Source organism: Rhincodon typus, chromosome 1 (assembly GCF_021869965.1).
Source record: "Rhincodon typus isolate 14 chromosome 1, sRhiTyp1.1, whole genome shotgun sequence".
Classification (NCBI taxonomy): domain Eukaryota; kingdom Metazoa; phylum Chordata; class Chondrichthyes; order Orectolobiformes; family Rhincodontidae; genus Rhincodon; species Rhincodon typus.
Genome location: NC_063332.1, coordinates 142,701,585 through 142,719,335, shown reverse-complemented (window position 1 = coordinate 142,719,335; position 17,751 = coordinate 142,701,585). Strand labels below are relative to the sequence as shown.

The window sequence follows — 17,751 nt, the reverse complement described above, 5'->3', positions numbered from 1 at the left end:
GGGGGGGGCTTGAGTGGGAGGAGTGGATAGGTGGGAGGAAGGACGGACAGGTTTGACGAGCTGGGCTGGTTTTGGGATGTGGTCGGGGGAGGGGAGATTTTGATCAAAATCCGTCCTTCCTCCCACCTATCCACTCCTCCCACTCAAGCCCCCCCCCCCCCCCCTACCTACCCGGCTCCTCCCCCCTCCTTGACCTGTCCGTCCTCCCTGGACTGACCTATCCCCACCCTAACTCCCCATCTACACTCACCTTTACTGGCTCCATCCCCGCCTCTTTGACCCGTCTGTCTCCTCCCCACCTATCTTCTCCTTTATCCATCTTCTATCCGCCTCCCCCTCTCTCCCTATTTATATCTGAATCCCCTTCCCCTCCCCCATTTCTGCAGAAGGGTCCAGACCCGAAACATCAGCTTTTCTGCTCCTCTGATGCTGCTTGGCCTGCTGTGGTCATCCAGCTCTACACCTTGTTATCTCAGATTCCCCAGCATCGGCAGTTCCCACTATCTCTGAAAGAACTGCAGATGCTGTAAATCAGGAACAAAAACAGAAGTTGCTGGAAAACCTCAGCAGTCTGGCAGCATCTGTGAAGAAAAAAATCAGAGTTAATGTTTCGGGTCCGGTAACCCTTCCTCAGAAGGGTCAGAAGCATGTGGAGTATTTTGCCCTTGTATTGGAAGTCCTGATCAATTATTGACAAATGAACACCTTGGTTTGTAATGTAGAACAGCCATTTACAGGACTGACTCCTCTTAGTCCCATTTCAATCCTTCAAGAGGGTTGCATATCTTTTGTCACTTGACATACCACCCTCCAAGGTAAAGAAAGAGGTGAGAACTCCCATTCCGAGCAGTGCACATCCCTGGCTGTGCTTCCTTGGTGTCTTTGACCTTGAAAGGCTGCACGGAGGTTCTGCACTTGCTTTCAAGAACCAGGTGGCATTTTCAGTTATTCTGCTGGAATTGTAGAAAATTGAAAAAGGACGTCTATGAAATTTTCAACATTTGGCTTCAAAAATATATATTAAAATGAGGATGGATTCTTGGAAAACAAAAAAAAAACTCACTAAACTCAGAATGTTCCTAACTTTAAAAATTCCTCAAGATCTACCAAAAAAACTAATATGTAAATATAGCACTTGGATATATAGAAACAATTTTTATTCAGAGTACTCCACATATATAAAAACAGGTAATAAATAATATATTGCATAAATTGTGCTAATCTATCAATGTTATAATTGAATGATAAAATTGAAATTGAAGTAAAACCTCCATTTCTCTGATAAGATGAAACTGTTCCACTGTTGGAAAATCTGGCCTTCCAAGATTCTTCCATTGCAAGTAAGGGTTCGTGTTATTGTTGTCCAGATGGTAAATTACATACACAAGCTCTGCAGAAAGGTTAAACAGAACAGAAATTGATTTTTGTTACACAATGCTGCATTTGAAATTGCCCTTGAAAGAATTGTAAGGAATGACGTGCATTAGCAAGATTTTCTAAAATCTTTAGATTTATTACTGATTAAATCTTGATGGGTTTTTGTTCAACCAACTTATGGTATGAAAATTTCCTCCCTGAAGGCTGCAAGGATCCTACATGGAACAGCTTGGAAAATACACAATTCAGTTCTGAGAGACAGTGAGCTAATGATACAAAATTATCAATACTACACCAGAATGTGAACACATCCCCATGGTACAATAATTCTAGCAGACAAAGGGTTTAAGGCAAATTTATGTGGTTCCATAGAAACCCCCTAAATTTTATAATTGAATATATTGTTCCTAATCTTGGGGTCTTTGTCACTGTGGGTAAATTCCTTTTTGATGTCGATTCTGCACTCTCAGCCCAAACTACCCTAGATTATAGGAGGATACAGATGGGCTGGTCAGATGGTCTGATCAGTAGCAAATGGAATTCAATCCGGATAAATGTGAGATCATTCACTCGGGTAGGCCAAACAAGGCAAGGGAATATATGATGAACAGTAGAACCACGGGAAGTACTGAGAATCAGAAGGACCTTGGTATGCAGCGCACCCGTCCCTTTAAGTAGCCAGACAGGTGGATAATGCGATTAAGAAGGCATGTGTGCTACTTACGTTTAATAGCCGAGGCATAAAGTTTAAGAGCAGGGAGGTTACGCTGAAATTGCATAAAATGTGGGTTAGGCCACAGCTAGAGTATGGTGTGCAGTTCTGGAATCCACATTATAAGAAGAGAGGGTGCAGAGGAGATTTACCAGGATGTTGCCTGGGCTAGTGAGTTTTAGTATGAAAACAGATTGGGCTGACTGAGGTTGTTTTCTTCAGAGCAGACGATACTAAGGAGGACACGACTGAGATGTATAAAATTATCAAGGGCATAGATAGGGTAGACAGGAAAAAATGTTTCCCCTTGCTGGAAGGATCAATGACCAGAGGGCACAGATTTAAAGTAAGGGGTGGGAGGTTTGGAGGAGATGTGAGGAAATTTTTTTCCTAAGAGGATGGCAGGAATCTGGAACTTACTGCCTGTAAGAGTGGTACAGCTAGAAACCCTAATAACATTTAAGAAGTACTTGGACATACATTTGTGATGTCAAGGCATACAAGGTTATGGGCCAACTGCTGGAAAATGGGGCTAGAATAGTTATGTGGCTGTTTTTGACTGGTGCAGACTTGATGGGTTGAAGGGCTTTTTTTCGGTGCTATAGAGCTCTATGACTCTATAATTGTGTGAAAGAGCATAGGTTCGAGAACTCAAATAACAGTACTATAGCCCCATCTTTAATCTATGTCCAAGTTAGATAAAAGTTTCATTCTCCAGCAGTGAAGGACCTCAACATGATCATTACAAACTAAAATCACCAAAAATTCCATACTTTTAAATAATAGATGAGAACTTTGATTATTATCTTTTCTATGAGAATAGTATCCTGTTACATGTGCTGAACCACATGTCCACTACAAACCCAACTACTCCCACAATTACCTGGACAATCCTCACATCCTGCTTCTGATAAAGACTCCATTCCATTCTCCCAGCTTCTCAGTCTTCTTTGCATCTGTTCTGATGATGTTATCTTCTGTTGGGGGCCTCAGAAACGTTCACATTTTTCCCAAAGTGAGGATTCCTCACCACTGTGGTTGATACAGCCCTCAGTTGTGTCCAACCCATTTCCTGCACTTCTGCCCTCACCACTTCTCTTCCCTCTGAAAACACTGATAGGGTCCCTGGTCACTTTCCATCCCACTAGTATTCACATCCAAAGGATCATAAACCACCATTTCTGCCACCTGCAGCTGAATGCCACCACCAGACTCACATTCTCCTCCCCTCCCTTGACTGTATTCCGCAGGAACCATTCCTTCCAGGCCACACTGGTCTACTCCTACTCCACTCCCAACACCTACCCACAACACTGTGGCACCTTCCCATGCAATCGCAGAAAGAGTAAAACCAGCCCGTTTACTTTCTTGCACCTCAAATTACAAGGCTCCAGACACATTTTCCAGATGAAGCAGGGATTTAACTGCATTTCACACAATCTAGACTTCTATATTTGCTACTTATAACTCACTACATTGGGTTAGACAAAATGCAGACTGGGTAAATGCTTTGCGAAATACGTACATTCTGTGTGCAAAAATGACCCCTTGTCTTCAAGTCTCAAATGGCCAGCATTCTAGGGAGTGATCTTCAAGGACCCTGGTACTGGGTTTCTACCAACCTCTATGATTCTCAGTTTGTTCTGAACATAGCTAATAAATTAGTGACCACTTCCCTAGAATCCTTCAATCTGCAATGTTGTTGTTACTTGGACATATGAAAATAGTTGAGCTATGCCTATTGGGCAGACTGTCTCCTGGGATTGGCTTTCTTTTTGGAGAACTGTTAGCATGACTCTTTCATCTCTTTTCTGGTATGCCTATTTGGACATTAGTTTGCTTGTTACTCTTGTGCCCTGGTTGTGCTTGGACCACCCCCCTTCCTTCCCTGGTGTCCCTCTCTCTCTCAGGTGGAGGCTATGAAGATTGGGTAGATATGGCCCATGGAAGGTAAGCTCTGTCTTTGCACTTACACGTTCCTTGCACTACATCCCTCCTTGGTAATCACCTTCACACATTCCCTTCTCTGTTGTCGTCACCTTTACACACCCTTCTCTGTTTTTGCTGTTACCAAGACATGCCCCCTCTTTTAATGCTGTCACCTTTAGATTGCTTCTGCCAAAATCTGTCAATATTGTCTGTTACCTACCCTCCTTTCCACCATATTTTGGCTTCTCAGAGTAGCTGGCTAACAGAGGCAAAAATATACACTTTTGCCTCTTTCGATATTTTGTTTAACTACATGGACTTTGAAGCCTAGTAATTCATGTACTTTAATAAAGTTCTAAATGCACCAAGTTCAAATTAATTTCCGATTCAACCCAAATTAATTGAAGTCCCACCATATCAGAGTGAGGAATACATCCTTCACATCTCCTGCCACTTGTAAAATTCAGAACTTACATCATGATGCCAGACTCGTGGCTATATATGTCTCAACTCTACCATCAACCATGCTCTCAATGGACCTGTGAAACTCTGGCTATGGAATACCAAAATAGTTACAGCACAGCACAGAAAGAGCACATGGCTGTTGTGTCTGTGCTGGCTTTCTGCAAAAGCAAGTCAATGCGCCTCCCTATGTGCAATCTTTTTCTTTAGCTAATTATCCAATTCTCTTTATGAAAGCCATGATCAAATCTGCTTCCAACACAGTCTCAGGCAGTGCATTCCAGATCATAGACACTGTACAAAAAACATTTTTTTCCTCATATTTGTTTCTTTAGCTGTTCACCTTAAATCAGCATCCAGAGGTTTTTGACTTTTCTAGCAATGGCAACAGTTTATGTCTATTCTGTCCACACCCATCATGATTGAGATGCATATTCTAATACTAACTTAGATCTTTTATTGTGTACTTAATTCTACTTTTAAATGCTGTTTCCTAGTGGCCAAACACCTGATAAACTAGGTTTAAATTCTTGCCCAGAGCACTGATTAACCTGCCCGTAAGGTTAACACTGTACAGTTCATTCAACTTGAAGAGTTTTCTCCTGCCGCAGAATTTGAAATAAAAACATCATTTTATAACATTTGGCTTTACAGACCTTAACACAGCTAACATGCTAATAAATACAGTTACCTTCTTGAGTGGGAAAATTAGTTAGGTTCACAGTCACAAAGGTAATATCTGATGATGTCCGATTGTCATAACTGTTGTAAATTAGTATAGCAGATTGCCAGCTGTCAGAGGAATGCAGATTTGAAGTTTCATGAATGCTTGCAAGTACTCCGAAAGTGCTATTCTCAGTTGAAGCATCACCATTGAGCATCATTTCTACTTCAATTTGTTTCTCACCTGTACGTGGAAAGAAGTGTTAAGGGAGAAACTAATTATTTTACTATTTGGATGAACCACCGACAAAAATTGGATTAACATGATCAGAACAAAAATGTTCAAAAGACATTTTGCTGGATGGACTGTTACAAATTTAAAGAATGTTCAATAAAGCTAAGAACGACTCACTGAAACAAAAGCAGTGGATCCTCAAGATCTGAAACGTGTGAATATGCATGTCACAAGGGTTTTTAAAACTCACTTGTGGAACATGGGTGTCGCTGGCTGGCCAGCATTTATTGCCAGTCCCTAACCCTAACCCTAACCCTAAACATAACCCTTCAGAAGGTGGTGTTGAGCTGCCTTTTTGAACAGCTGTCCACGTGCTATAGGTAGACCTACAATACCCTTATGGAGGGAATTCCAGGATTTTGATCCAGTGATAGTGAAAGAACGGTGATGTTTCCAAATCAGGATGGTGAGTAGCTTGAAGGGGAACTCACAGGTGGTGGAGTTCCCATGTATATGCTGTCCTTGTCCTCCTAGATGGAAGCGGTCGTGGGTTTGGAAGGTGCTATCTTAGGATCTTTGTCAAATTTCTGCAGTGTATCCTGCAGATAGTGCATAAAGCCGCTACTGGGTGTCTGTGGTGGAGGCGGTGGATGCTTGTGGGTGTGATGCCAATCAAGCGGGTTGCTTTGTCCAGGATGATGTCAGGTTTCTTGAGGGCCGTTAGAGCTGTCCTCATCCAAGTGGGGAGTATTTCATCTCACTCCTGACTTGAACCATGTAGATGGTGGACAGGCTTTGGAGAATCAGGATGTTAATTATTGGCTGCAGAATTCCTAGCCTCTGGCCTGCTCTTGTAGTCACTGTACTTTTATGGCAAGCCCAGTTGAGTTTCTGGTCAATGGTAACCACCAGGATGTAGTGAGGGATTCTATGATGGTAACACTGGGGTGGTGATTAGATTGTCTCAAATTAGAAATGATCATTGCCTGGCATTTGCAGTGTGAATTTTACTTGCCACATGTCAACCTGAGCCTGGACACTGTCCAGATCTTAGTGCATTTGAACATGGACTACTTGAGTATCTGAGGAGTCATGAATAGGGCGAACATTGTGCAATTATTGGCAAACATTCCCACTTCTGACGTTATGGTTGAGGGAAGATCATTTGTGAAGCAGCTGAAGATGGTTGAGCCTGGGACATTAGCCTGAAGAATTCCTGCAGAGATGTCCTGGAACTGAGATGGCTGACCTCCAACAACTACAACCATCCTCCTATGTGATAGGTATGACTCCAACCAGTAGAGAGTTTTTCCAGTTTTGCTTAGACTCCTTGATGCCATACTTGGTCAAATGTGGCCTTGATGTCAGGGGCTGTCATGCTCACCTCAATTCAGAATTCAGCTCTTTTGTCCTTGCTTGAACCAAGGCTGTTTGAGGTCAGGAGCTGAGTGGCCCTGGTGGAGTATAAACTGGGTGTCAGTGAACAGATCGTTGCTCAGCAGGTGCAGCTTGACAGCACTTTTGATGATACTTTCCAGTATTTTACAGATGATTGAGAGTTGGTCGATCAAGTGGTAATTGGCTGAGTTAGATTTGTCCTGCTTTTTGTTTACAGGATGTATCTAGGCAACAAGTTGATGCCAGTGTTGTAGCTGTAGTGGAACAGCATGGCTAGGGGTACAACAAGATCTGGAGCACAAGTCTTCAGTACTATTGCTGGAATGTTTTGTTTAATTCATTCATGGGATGAGGGTGTCGCTGACTAGGCCAGCATTTACTGCACATCCCAAATTGCTGTGGGTCTGGAGTCACATGTAGGCCAGACCAGGTAAAGATGGTAGTTTCTTTCCCTAAAGGACATTTGTGAACCACATAGGTTTTTCTGACAATCAACATTAATTCATTGTCATCATTAGACTCTTAATTCCAGATCTTTTTAAAAATTGAAATCAAATTTCACCAACTGCCATGGTGAGGATTTGAACCCCAGTTCCCAGAACATTACTTGGGTCTCTGGATTAACAGCCCAGTGATAATACCACTAGGCTGCTGCCTCCCCTCAATGTTATCAGGTCCCATACCCTTTGTAGTATCCAGTATCTCCAACTATTTCTTGTATCATGTAGGATGAATAAAACTGGCTGAAGACTGACATCTGTCATATTGGGGTCCACTGGGGGAGGCTGACATGGATCATCCACTTGGCACTTCTAGCTGAAGATTGTTCCTTATGTTTGGACTGATGTTGTGGATTCAAGTGCTACTCCAGATACCTGAGTGCAATAAACTAGGCAGATTCTATTGTGAAGCTATGTGAAGCACCGAGAAAATGAGGCATTTCCAACTATAAAGTGCATATTAACATAACCATGGCTCAATTTTAAAAAACAGAAGGGGAATTAGCCCTTATGTGATGGTCAATATTTATTCCTCAAATATCATGATAAAATCAGGTTATCATTATCATATGGCTGTTTGCATGGAGGATACAATATAAAGACATGTCCTCTTAGCAGTTTCAGATTAATGATAAAATAGTTAACTGAATCATATGTGTGCCTTGACAAAATAACCAAGCTTTGCCCATTAGATATCACATGGTCACCACATCATTTGTTCTAAAGCTAAGTCACTCACGACTTAGATCCTACAATGCATCCCAGCACTGGTGTCTCAGATACTTGCTGCTTCACACCTATCATTATTATCATCTATCAATCACATTGTCACTGCAGAATCTGGATATAGCAACTGTGGATTGAAATCATGCATTCTTCTTACAAAAAATAAACAACGCAAAATGTATCAGCACCACTGTAAGATGCCAACATCTTAACTGTTGGTAGCACATAAAGATGAACTAATTGCACTAGTTGGCGTAGATTGGATGTGGAGTTATGAGAGTTGCCTGTAATGGATGTGCCAAAATTAATATAGTTTTTTATTTAATATATAATGTTTGTCGAATCACTTTGGCAGTTATCACTTTCCTTCCACACTGTAGGGATTCTATGATTCTCTATGGACTTGAAGTTCCTACATGTATCTTGCTAAATCGTGCCTGTCTTATGTGATTTAACGGTAGTCTGTAACTCTTAAAAGGAAGGTGTTCTTGGCTGCAATAACTAAAATATTTACAACTGTCAAAATGGCAGAAAATTGAAACTATACTGGGAGGTTCTACAGTAATGTCACTAGGATGAATCCATGCATTTCAGGTGGGGAAGGAGTAGGGGCCGCGATAGGTATCTAAACAGCTGGAACCTGTCTTAAGTGATGAAAAAGGCAACTGGAGAAATACTGCAATCAAAACCTGCTGGGTTGCTACTAACTAAGTCTTTTAACTCTTATTTCTGTCACTGCCTTCTAAACATAGCACAACTGAAGCTCCAGAACTCAACAGACTTCAGCTTCATTCTTCTCCTACAGCAGTGCATTTTGTTCATATCCTTCTGCTGCTACTGGTCTATTCGCAGTTGCTCCTTATACTTGAACTAGAAAATTTGAAAACGTTACGGTACAAAAGGAGACCATTTGGCCCACTCTGTCAGGCCTGGTCAGAGGAGAGCTATCAGTCTAACCCTACCTTCCAGGTCTTGGTTTATAGCATTAATTGCATATCCAAGTTTTTTTTTAAATGATGAGGGTTTTTGCCTCTGTCATCCTTTCAGGCAGGGAGTTCCATATTCCCACTACCCTCTGGACAAAGATTTCTTCTTAACCGTTTCTAAGCTTTTCCCAATTGCTTTCAACCAATGCCCTTGGTTATTGACCTCATTGTTAATGGAAATAAGCCCTCCCTATCTAACTGTCTTACTTAGACATCTCAACATTTCACACACCTCAATTAAATCTCACCTTAGCTTCCTTTGCTGAAAATAAATCAAGCACAGCCTATCTAATCTATCTTCACAGGTAAAGTTCTCAATTCCTGACAAGATCCTTTGAAATCTCTTCTACACCCTCTCTAGAATGGTTATTGCTTCTCCTACTACAGTAACAAGAACTATATGCTGCAGACCGACTAGTGCTTTATACATTTGTAGCATAATCTCCCTACTCTCAAACTCTAGGCCTCTGCCAAGAAAGGAGAATATTCAGTACATCTTCTTGACCATTTTATCTATCCAACCTTGCTACCTTGTCTAGGAAATACAATCTCATGGACCCTCTATTTCTCTTCACTTATCAAAATTATATTATTTAATGTGTTGTCTCTTGCCTTGTTTATTTTCTCTAAATGCATTACCTCACACTTCTCTGGACTGAATTTCATTTGCCATTATTCTGCCCATTTGATCAGTCCAAACACCTGTCAATCATTATCCTTTGTAATCGTCATTCAGCTAATCTTAGATCCAATATGCCACTTCCCCATGTATCTCTAATTTACTGGTTAGTCTAATATAGGGACCATGTCAACAACCTTTGTAAAACCCACATAGATATGTCAAATGCACAATCCTCATCAACTCTCCTTTTTGCTTCCTCAAAAACTTCAATCAAGTGATCAGAAGCTATCTTATAAAATCATACTGACTGTCCTTAATTAATTCATGCCACACTAATTATACAATCTCCCAATTTTATTTCCAATTATGTGCCCACTACCAAGATCAGGCTGACTGGTTTATAATTACCTGAGCTCTAACACTCCCTGCAGAGCCTCAGGTATCTTTCCTGTGCTTCTTTTAAGCAGCCTGGGATATATTTCATTCTAGACTGGTAATTTTAAACCCCTTACTATTTCCTCCCTCTCTATATTTACCCATTCAACATTTCACACCCCTCTTTCATAACTACATTCAAGCCTCAGCCTCTGTGTGGAATTTGCATGTTCTCCCCATATCTGCATGGGTTTCCTCAAGGTACTCTGGTTTCCTCCCACAGTCCAAGGATGTGCAAGTTAGGTGGATCAGCGATGTTAAATTGCCCAGTGTCTAGAGATGTGCAGGCTAGGTGGATTAGCCATGGGAAGTGCAGGGTTATAGGGACAGGGTAGGGGAGTGGGTCTGAGTGGGATGCTCTTTGGAGGGGTAGTGTGGATTAAATGGTCTGAATGTCCTGCTTCCACACTGTAGGAATTCTATGATTCTACAATGTTTTGTCCGATTTCCTATGAAAATAGACATGGCGGCAGGATTTTTCAGCCTTGCTGTTGGCAGGATGGAGGTGGATGGGACCCGAAAATAGCAGCACTTTTAATAAATCCATGCTGACTTTCCCTATTTACTTGTTCAAGTCACTGTTAATTTTGTCTTGAACTGTCATCTTAAAAGCTTTCACATCACAAATTAAACTGCTTGCTTACAGTTGCGGAGTTTATTCTGACACTCTTTTAGAACAAGAATGAGTTACTTGAAATTCTCCAATCCCCTTCTATTCCTCCTATATCAAAGGAGTATTGGAACATTATCATCAGTGTGTCAAACCTTTTTACCTTGGCTTCCCTCAGCATATTCTGATGTTTATTTCATCAGGTCTTGTGTGACTTATCAACCTTAGGTTCAGCTAACCTTTCTAACAGCTCTTCTTTATAAACTTTAGCCTGTCCAATATCTCAATTACTTCCATTTCCACCAAGAATTTGCCCGTAATTTGTCCTTCATAATGACAAATGCAAAGTACTTATTTAGTACCTCAGTCATGCCCTTCGTCTCCCTGCACAGGAAAGGTTTTAAATGGCTTTATGTTCACCCTAGCCACATTCATATCTCTTTAACTCTTTGTCTCCCAGTTTGTCGCTAACTGACCTCTTTTTTTAATGATATATATGCCTAGAGAAGCCTTTTGGATTCCATTTTATGGAGTTTCCAGTCTATTATTATCTCTTTCACTTCCCTTCTCAAATTCTGATAGCTCCTTTTTGTTATTTGTAACTTGGCATCTATACTCATGTTTACTACTTCATCATACTCTCTATCATAATACCATGAGACACAGAAATAGGTAATTCAGTCCTTTGTGTCTACTACATGAGTCAATGAGATCATGGCTGATCTGGTAATCCTCAACCTCACTTCCCTGCTTTCTCCCCATAAACTTTGATTCGCTTACTGATTAAAAAAAATACTTTCCACCTCAGCCTTGAACATAGAATTATAGAGTCATACAGTATGGAAACAGACCCTTCGGTCCACCATGTCCATGCTGAACAGATATTCCAATCTGACCTAGTTCCAGTTGCCAGCATTTGGCTCATACCCCTTTAAACCCTAACAAAAATAGAGGTATGAGGAACGGTCACTGGACCCGAAATGTTAACTCCAATTTCTCTTCACAGATGCTGTCAGGCTTGCTGAACATTTCCAGCAATCTCTATTTTTGTTTCTGATTTACAGCATCCACAGTTCTTTCAGTTTCCCTCTAAACCCTTCTTATTCATATACCCATCCAGATGCCTTTTTAGTTGTAATTGTACGCACCTCCACCACTTCCTCTGGCAGCTCGTTTTATATATGCACCATCCTCTGCATGGAAAAGTTACCCCTCAGGTCATTTTTAAATCTTTCCCCTCTCACCTTAAACCTATGCCCTCTAATTTGGAGTTCACCCCCAACCCCAGGAAAATACCTTGGCTATTCACCCTATCCATCCCCCTCATGATTTTATAAACCTTGATAAGGTCACCCCTCAGCCTTCAGTGTTCTAGGGATAAAAGTCCCAGCCTATTTGGCCTCTCCCTGTAACTCAAACCCTCCAGTCCAAGAAAAATCCTTGTAAATTTTTTCTGCAACCTTACAAATTTAACAATATCCTTTCTATAAAAGTGTGACCAGAATTGCACACAGTAGAGGTAGTTCTCCTGTAACGCGATAGTTGCGTTCTTGTGTGATCTCATGCTATAGAAAATTGCGTAATAGGGAAATCATTATACCTGTACAGCAGAAAGTTTGCATTATCCAAACAGCATCCACTATTCATCAATCGCATTACAGCCATTTGCATTAACAAAACACGCATTATAGCAGAACTACCTGTATTCTAAAAGTGACCTCACCAATGTCTTGTACTTAATGACGCAGCCTCAATAGCCTCTGTGATAAATAATTACACAGATTCACTATCCTCAGAGAAGAAATTCCTCCTCATTGTTGACATTATACTTTGATATCATACTTTCTGGTCCTAGAATCTCCCACAGGGCAAGCAACTTCTTTGCATCTACTCTGTCAAGCTCCCTAAGATTCTTGTATGCTGAGCTCCAGTGAGTACGGGTCCAAATTACTCAATCTCTCCTCATTAGACAATTCTTACAACCCCAGGATCAACATATTGAACCTTCCCTGGACTACCTCCAAAGCCAATGCATCTTCATTTAGATAAGGGGTCCAACACTATTCCAGGTGTACTCTAATTCGTATGGTTTTAGCAAAATTTCCCTTTTTTTCAACTTCATTCTCTTTGAAATGAAGGCCTACATTCTATTGCCTTACCTATTACCTGCTGAATATGGCTCAGTAGTTTGCACTGCTGCCTCACAGAACCAGGGGCCTGGGTTTGACTGCAGTCTTTGGCGACTGTCTGTGTGGAGTTTGCATGTTCTTCACATGCCTGCTTGGTTTCCTCTGGGTGCTCCGGTTTCCTCCCACAGTCCAATGATACGCAGATTGGGTGGACTGGCTATGCTAAATGCGTGGTTACAGGATTATGGGGCTAAAGTGGAGGGCTGGGTCTGAGTCTGGGTCGGAATGCTGTCCAGAGGGTTAGTACAGACTCGATGCACTGAATGACCTCTTTCAGGAGTGCAGGGATTCTGTGGATGTGGATGGTTTTGTGATTCATGCATGAGACCTCCTATGTTTCAGCTTTCTGCAGTCTTTCTCTATTTAAATATTATTGAGATCCCCTATTTGTCCTTCCTCTTATTTGTCTCCTTTTTTTTGGAAAAGTTGTTACAATGACAATTTTCCAAGACTCTTTTTCAGAATTTAAAGGATTATTGGAAGAATACTACCATTGCATCCACTATCTCTGTTGCAACTTCCTTTAATATCCTAGGATGCATGTCATCAGGGGACCAAATCAATCTTTAACTCCAGTAGTTTCCCTAATATTTTTTCTTTCAGTAGTTTTTATTTCCTCACCCCTTTTGCCCCCAGTTATTTTGTATTTTTGGAATACTATTAGCATCCTTTATTGTGAAATCTGATGCAATCTTTATTCAACTTGTCTGTCATTTCTTGCTTTCTATTATTGTTTCCCCAGACTCATTCTCTAAGGGGCCTATGTTTACTTTGGTTTCCAATTTCCTTTTTATATATGTATACAAGCTTTTGCTAACTATCTGGATGTTACTTCCAGGTTTACCCTCAAAGTTTATTTTCTCCCTTTTTATTATTTTTGATCATCTTTTGTTGGTTTTAAACATTTTCCCAAACATCTGTTTTACCACTAATCGTTATCACATTACATGTTTTTTCTTTCAATTTGACGCTATCCTTAAGTTCCCTGGTTGACCATGGTTGGCTTATCCCTTGCCTAGAATCCCTCTTTCTCACTGGGATATATTGTTGCTGTGAGCCATGAACTATTTTCCTAAACCTCTTCTGACATCTGAGGAGGTCTGAATCTAGTTGCCCTACTCCTTTGTCTTGCAGTAAAGTATGTCAGTTATATCTAAACCATCTGCTCTTTAACGGCAGCCCATTGTTTTGTTACATTCTAGTTGTCAATCTTTGATTCCAATTTACTTTGGCCAGATCCATTCTCACCTCACTGAAACAGGCCATCCTCAAATTCAATAAATTTACTTTAGATAGCTCTCCTAAACCTTACAGATTAAAGTTAAAAATTGCCAGCACTCAAAGTAGGGACCACAACAGCAATCATCATTCATGGGAAGATATCAACAGCAAATCAGTGCAACTTTTAATGTTTGTAACCCAAAGAAATAACCAAATGTCATATCTATTTTAAAACTACAATTGCGCAAAAAAAATCAGTATTCTTTCCTTCCACTGGGTGTCTCCCTATACCATTTTATCGCTATTCTACATTTCTGTCTAAGTACCACCAGAAGGCCACAACATTCTTCATTTATTATTCATACATTGTGGGCATTACTGACAAAGCTAAAAGAATAAAAATACGTAAGCTCTTTCACTATTCATAATATAAAACAAAGGACTGCGGATGCAGGAAATCTTAAATAAAAACAGAAATTGCTGGAGAAACCCAGCAGGTCTGGCAGCATCTGAGGAGAGAAAGTAGAGTTAATATTTCAAGTCCAGTGACCCTTCTGAACTGGATTGGTTTTTGGACCTTCTAAGGAAGGGTCACTGGTCTCAAAATGTTAACTCTGCTTTCTCTCCTCAGATACTGCTAGACCCACTGAGTTACTCTAGCAATTTCTGTTTATATTTCACTATTCATGGTGTTTAGAAGTCACGGGACTAAGGTGTCCCACATCTCATGACATCTTGACTTTGACATGATGACATGACTGGTGCATCTTTGGAGGGGGTACCTAGGTTGTCAAGTGTTTCTTCCCACATTTCACTACTCTCAGAAGGGAAATATTACAAGCCTGTGCAAAACCAAAGGACAAAGGTCTCTGGAAAACTGAAATAAAAACAGAAAATGCTGGAGAAACCCAGCAGGTCTGGCAACAACTGAAGAAAGAAAGAGATCTGAAGTAGTCATATTGGACTCAAAATGTTAACTTTGTCTCTCACTCCACAGATGCTGCCAGACCTAGGAATCTGAGACTGCAGTATCCGTTCTGTTTTCTCCTGCTATTACAATTTCATTTTCCTGAGATCTTCAGCCAAATCATCAAAGGGATGTCTGGTATGATGGTTCCTATCAAATCCTGAAAGCCACTGACACAATACTCGTAAGGGTTTTGAAGTCATGCTGCAGTTTGTCCTTCATTTTATCCTCTAGTATTTGTAGAGCTGTAGCTTGGATGGCTCCACAAAGACAAAGGTACAAACTGATTCTTGATTGCTTCAGATTGTACCAGGAAGGAAGAGAAAATGCCCATATGTTTTCACTGAGAGTCACTGTAATCTCAAGAGTCACGACGGTTAACTGCTACAAAACATTTAGAATTGTCCCAAAGCTTGCACATTTCAATTTTCAGTATAGCTTTAGTCATACTATTGGCATCATCTTGCTTATTCTTTTTTTCAATCATCCGTCAGTCCACGTCTCAATATTTACACACATACCTGATTTTTCTTCTTTCTCTTCTGTTTCTACTCTCAATTTCTTCTTCAATTATTGTCAGGACAAGGCTGTTGGATCTTCACTTCAAGTGTCTTTCTCTCTCTAAATGTAACAACGCCTTTGATTTCTGAACTTCCACTCTTAATCTAAACAAATCAGTTGTCTTTCTGCCCATCAACACAACAGTAGGAAATTCTTCAAATACCCTTTTTTATGGGAGTGTCCTTTTGTTGTTGATACCATGATTTTGCAAATCCTTACCAGGTTTCTTTTCAACCTCTACTAGGAAGAGGCGTTACCTTGCTGAATCCTTGCTTCTCCAATTTTATCATGTTATATATCTCAACTAATTCTCAAAGATTGCAAAACCTGAGCTAGTAAAAAGCCAAATACAACAGGTGGCATTATGGAATTTGAATTAGGCAGCTATTTTACCTGTGCCAACTCTTCAAAACAACTACCCAATTAATCCCACCACTCTTTTCGTATATCCCTGAAATATTTTGTTTCATATATGCACTTACGTTGGCCTAGCATTACTGTGAATCTACTGGAGAGGTAAACAGAAGTTAAGAACGAAGGAATGTTACCTCTGAGATTAAAGAAAATGGTGAAACAGGTTATACTTGAGTGGTCTTTATAGGGATGTCAGGGTGATATTGCAAAACCTCAGCCACTAACCTGGTCAATGGTCAGTGTCTGCGTGGGTTTTCTCCAGTTTCCTCCCACAGTCCAAAGACGTGCAGGTTAGGCGGACTGGCCATATTAAATTGCCCGTAGTGTTCAGGGATGTGTAGCTTAGGTGGGTTATAAGGGGATGGGTCTGAGTGGGATGCTCCAAGGGTTGGTGTGAACTTGTTGGGCCAAAGGGCCTGTTTCCACACTGTAGGGATTCTATTGTAGACTCTATGTAGATATGTCACTGATATTGCCGATTTCAATTCAAGAGTTGAATCCATGTCCAAATTGCTCTATAGTCCACTAATTGAAGGAATGTGGAGTTTAAAGATGAAGTTGCCCTTGTACTGGTTGACTTATGACAGGCATTATGTGACACTTTATTGATCAAATAACTGAAGCTGAGACTAGACGTTGAAGAGTATGTGCCCAATGGATGGAAGAAGTCGTAATAGATGTGGGAGTTTTGAGGCTATTAAAATGGAGTAAGTTTTTTTGCAACAAAAAAAAAAGTTGCTGGAAAAGCTCAGCAGGTCTGGCAGCAACTGTGAAGGAAAAAAACAGTTAACGTTTCGGGTCCGGTGACCCTTCCTCAGAAGGGTTGCTCATGTAATGTGCTTCAGTTACACAAGGCATTATTTAGATCACAAACTGAATAGTGTGTGTAGTTTTAGTCATATTGAAAGAAGAGTGTAAATAAGGTGGAGGCAATTCACAGGAGGTTTATTAGACTGATACCCGGATTGAATGGGTTGTCCTTTAGTATAGGTTGGTTAGGCTTGTTTCCACTGGAGTCCAGAAGAGGGAGAGGTGGCTTGATTGAAATGTATAAGATCCTGAAAGGTGGACATGGAAAGGTTGCTTCCTTTATGGGCGAGTCCTGAATTGGGGCTCTGCTTTAAAATTGGGGCTTGCCTGTTCCAGACAGGAGTGGGGACTAATTTTTCACTCAGATGTTTGTGCAAATTGGGAACTCTGGCCCAAGTGGTGGTGGACATGGGCAGACGTAGATAGATTTTTGAATGAAACATAGAGCTGTGGATACTGGAAAACTGAAACAAGAAACAGAAATTGCTGGAGAAACTCAGAAGGTCTGGAAACATCTGTGTAGAGAAAGCAGAGTTAATGTTTCGAGTCCAGTGAATCTTTTTCAGAATAAAAAGATGTTCTTGCCTAACAAGAATCTAAAGATCTAAAAATCTAAAGATTCTTGTGGCTAGATGGAAAAGTGAAATTCAAACATAAACAAATCAGCTATGACTTTGCTGAGTGGCAGGGCAGGCTTGAAGGGCCCAATAGTCTGTCTGATCTTATTTGGTATATTTACATTTACTGTTGCGAGGGGAGCAATGTAGCCAAGATGCAGGATATCAAATTATGTCCTGTATTAATTAATGTACACTGAATTAAGGACAAATTGGGCAAGCATTGTTTTAAGGCAGTGAAGAGTTGGCTAGTAACCAAGGTAGGCTAGGAAGAAATGGGATGGTTTTTCAATAAGTTACCCTGCCACTCTTGCTGA

The 17,751-nt window shown here is 40.7% G+C and overlaps 1 protein-coding gene across 5 annotated transcripts in view; it reads right to left on the bottom strand.

Annotated features, from left to right (window-relative positions):
- The window catches only part of idua (alpha-L-iduronidase), a 208,306-nt gene that overhangs the window by 12,888 nt on the left and 177,667 nt on the right, over positions 1-17,751 (bottom strand). For 4 of the 5 annotated variants that reach the window (XM_048595980.1, XM_048595995.1, XM_048595983.1 and 1 more), the window contains 2 exons: positions 5,172-5,387; positions 1,269-1,390 (listed from right to left, as the gene is read on the bottom strand). In XM_048595980.1, the coding sequence (XP_048451937.1) occupies positions 1,269-1,390; positions 5,172-5,387 (338 nt within the window). The remainder of the gene's footprint in view (positions 1-1,268; positions 1,391-5,171; positions 5,388-17,751) is intronic. The other variant, XM_048595989.1, reaches the window with a different exon arrangement.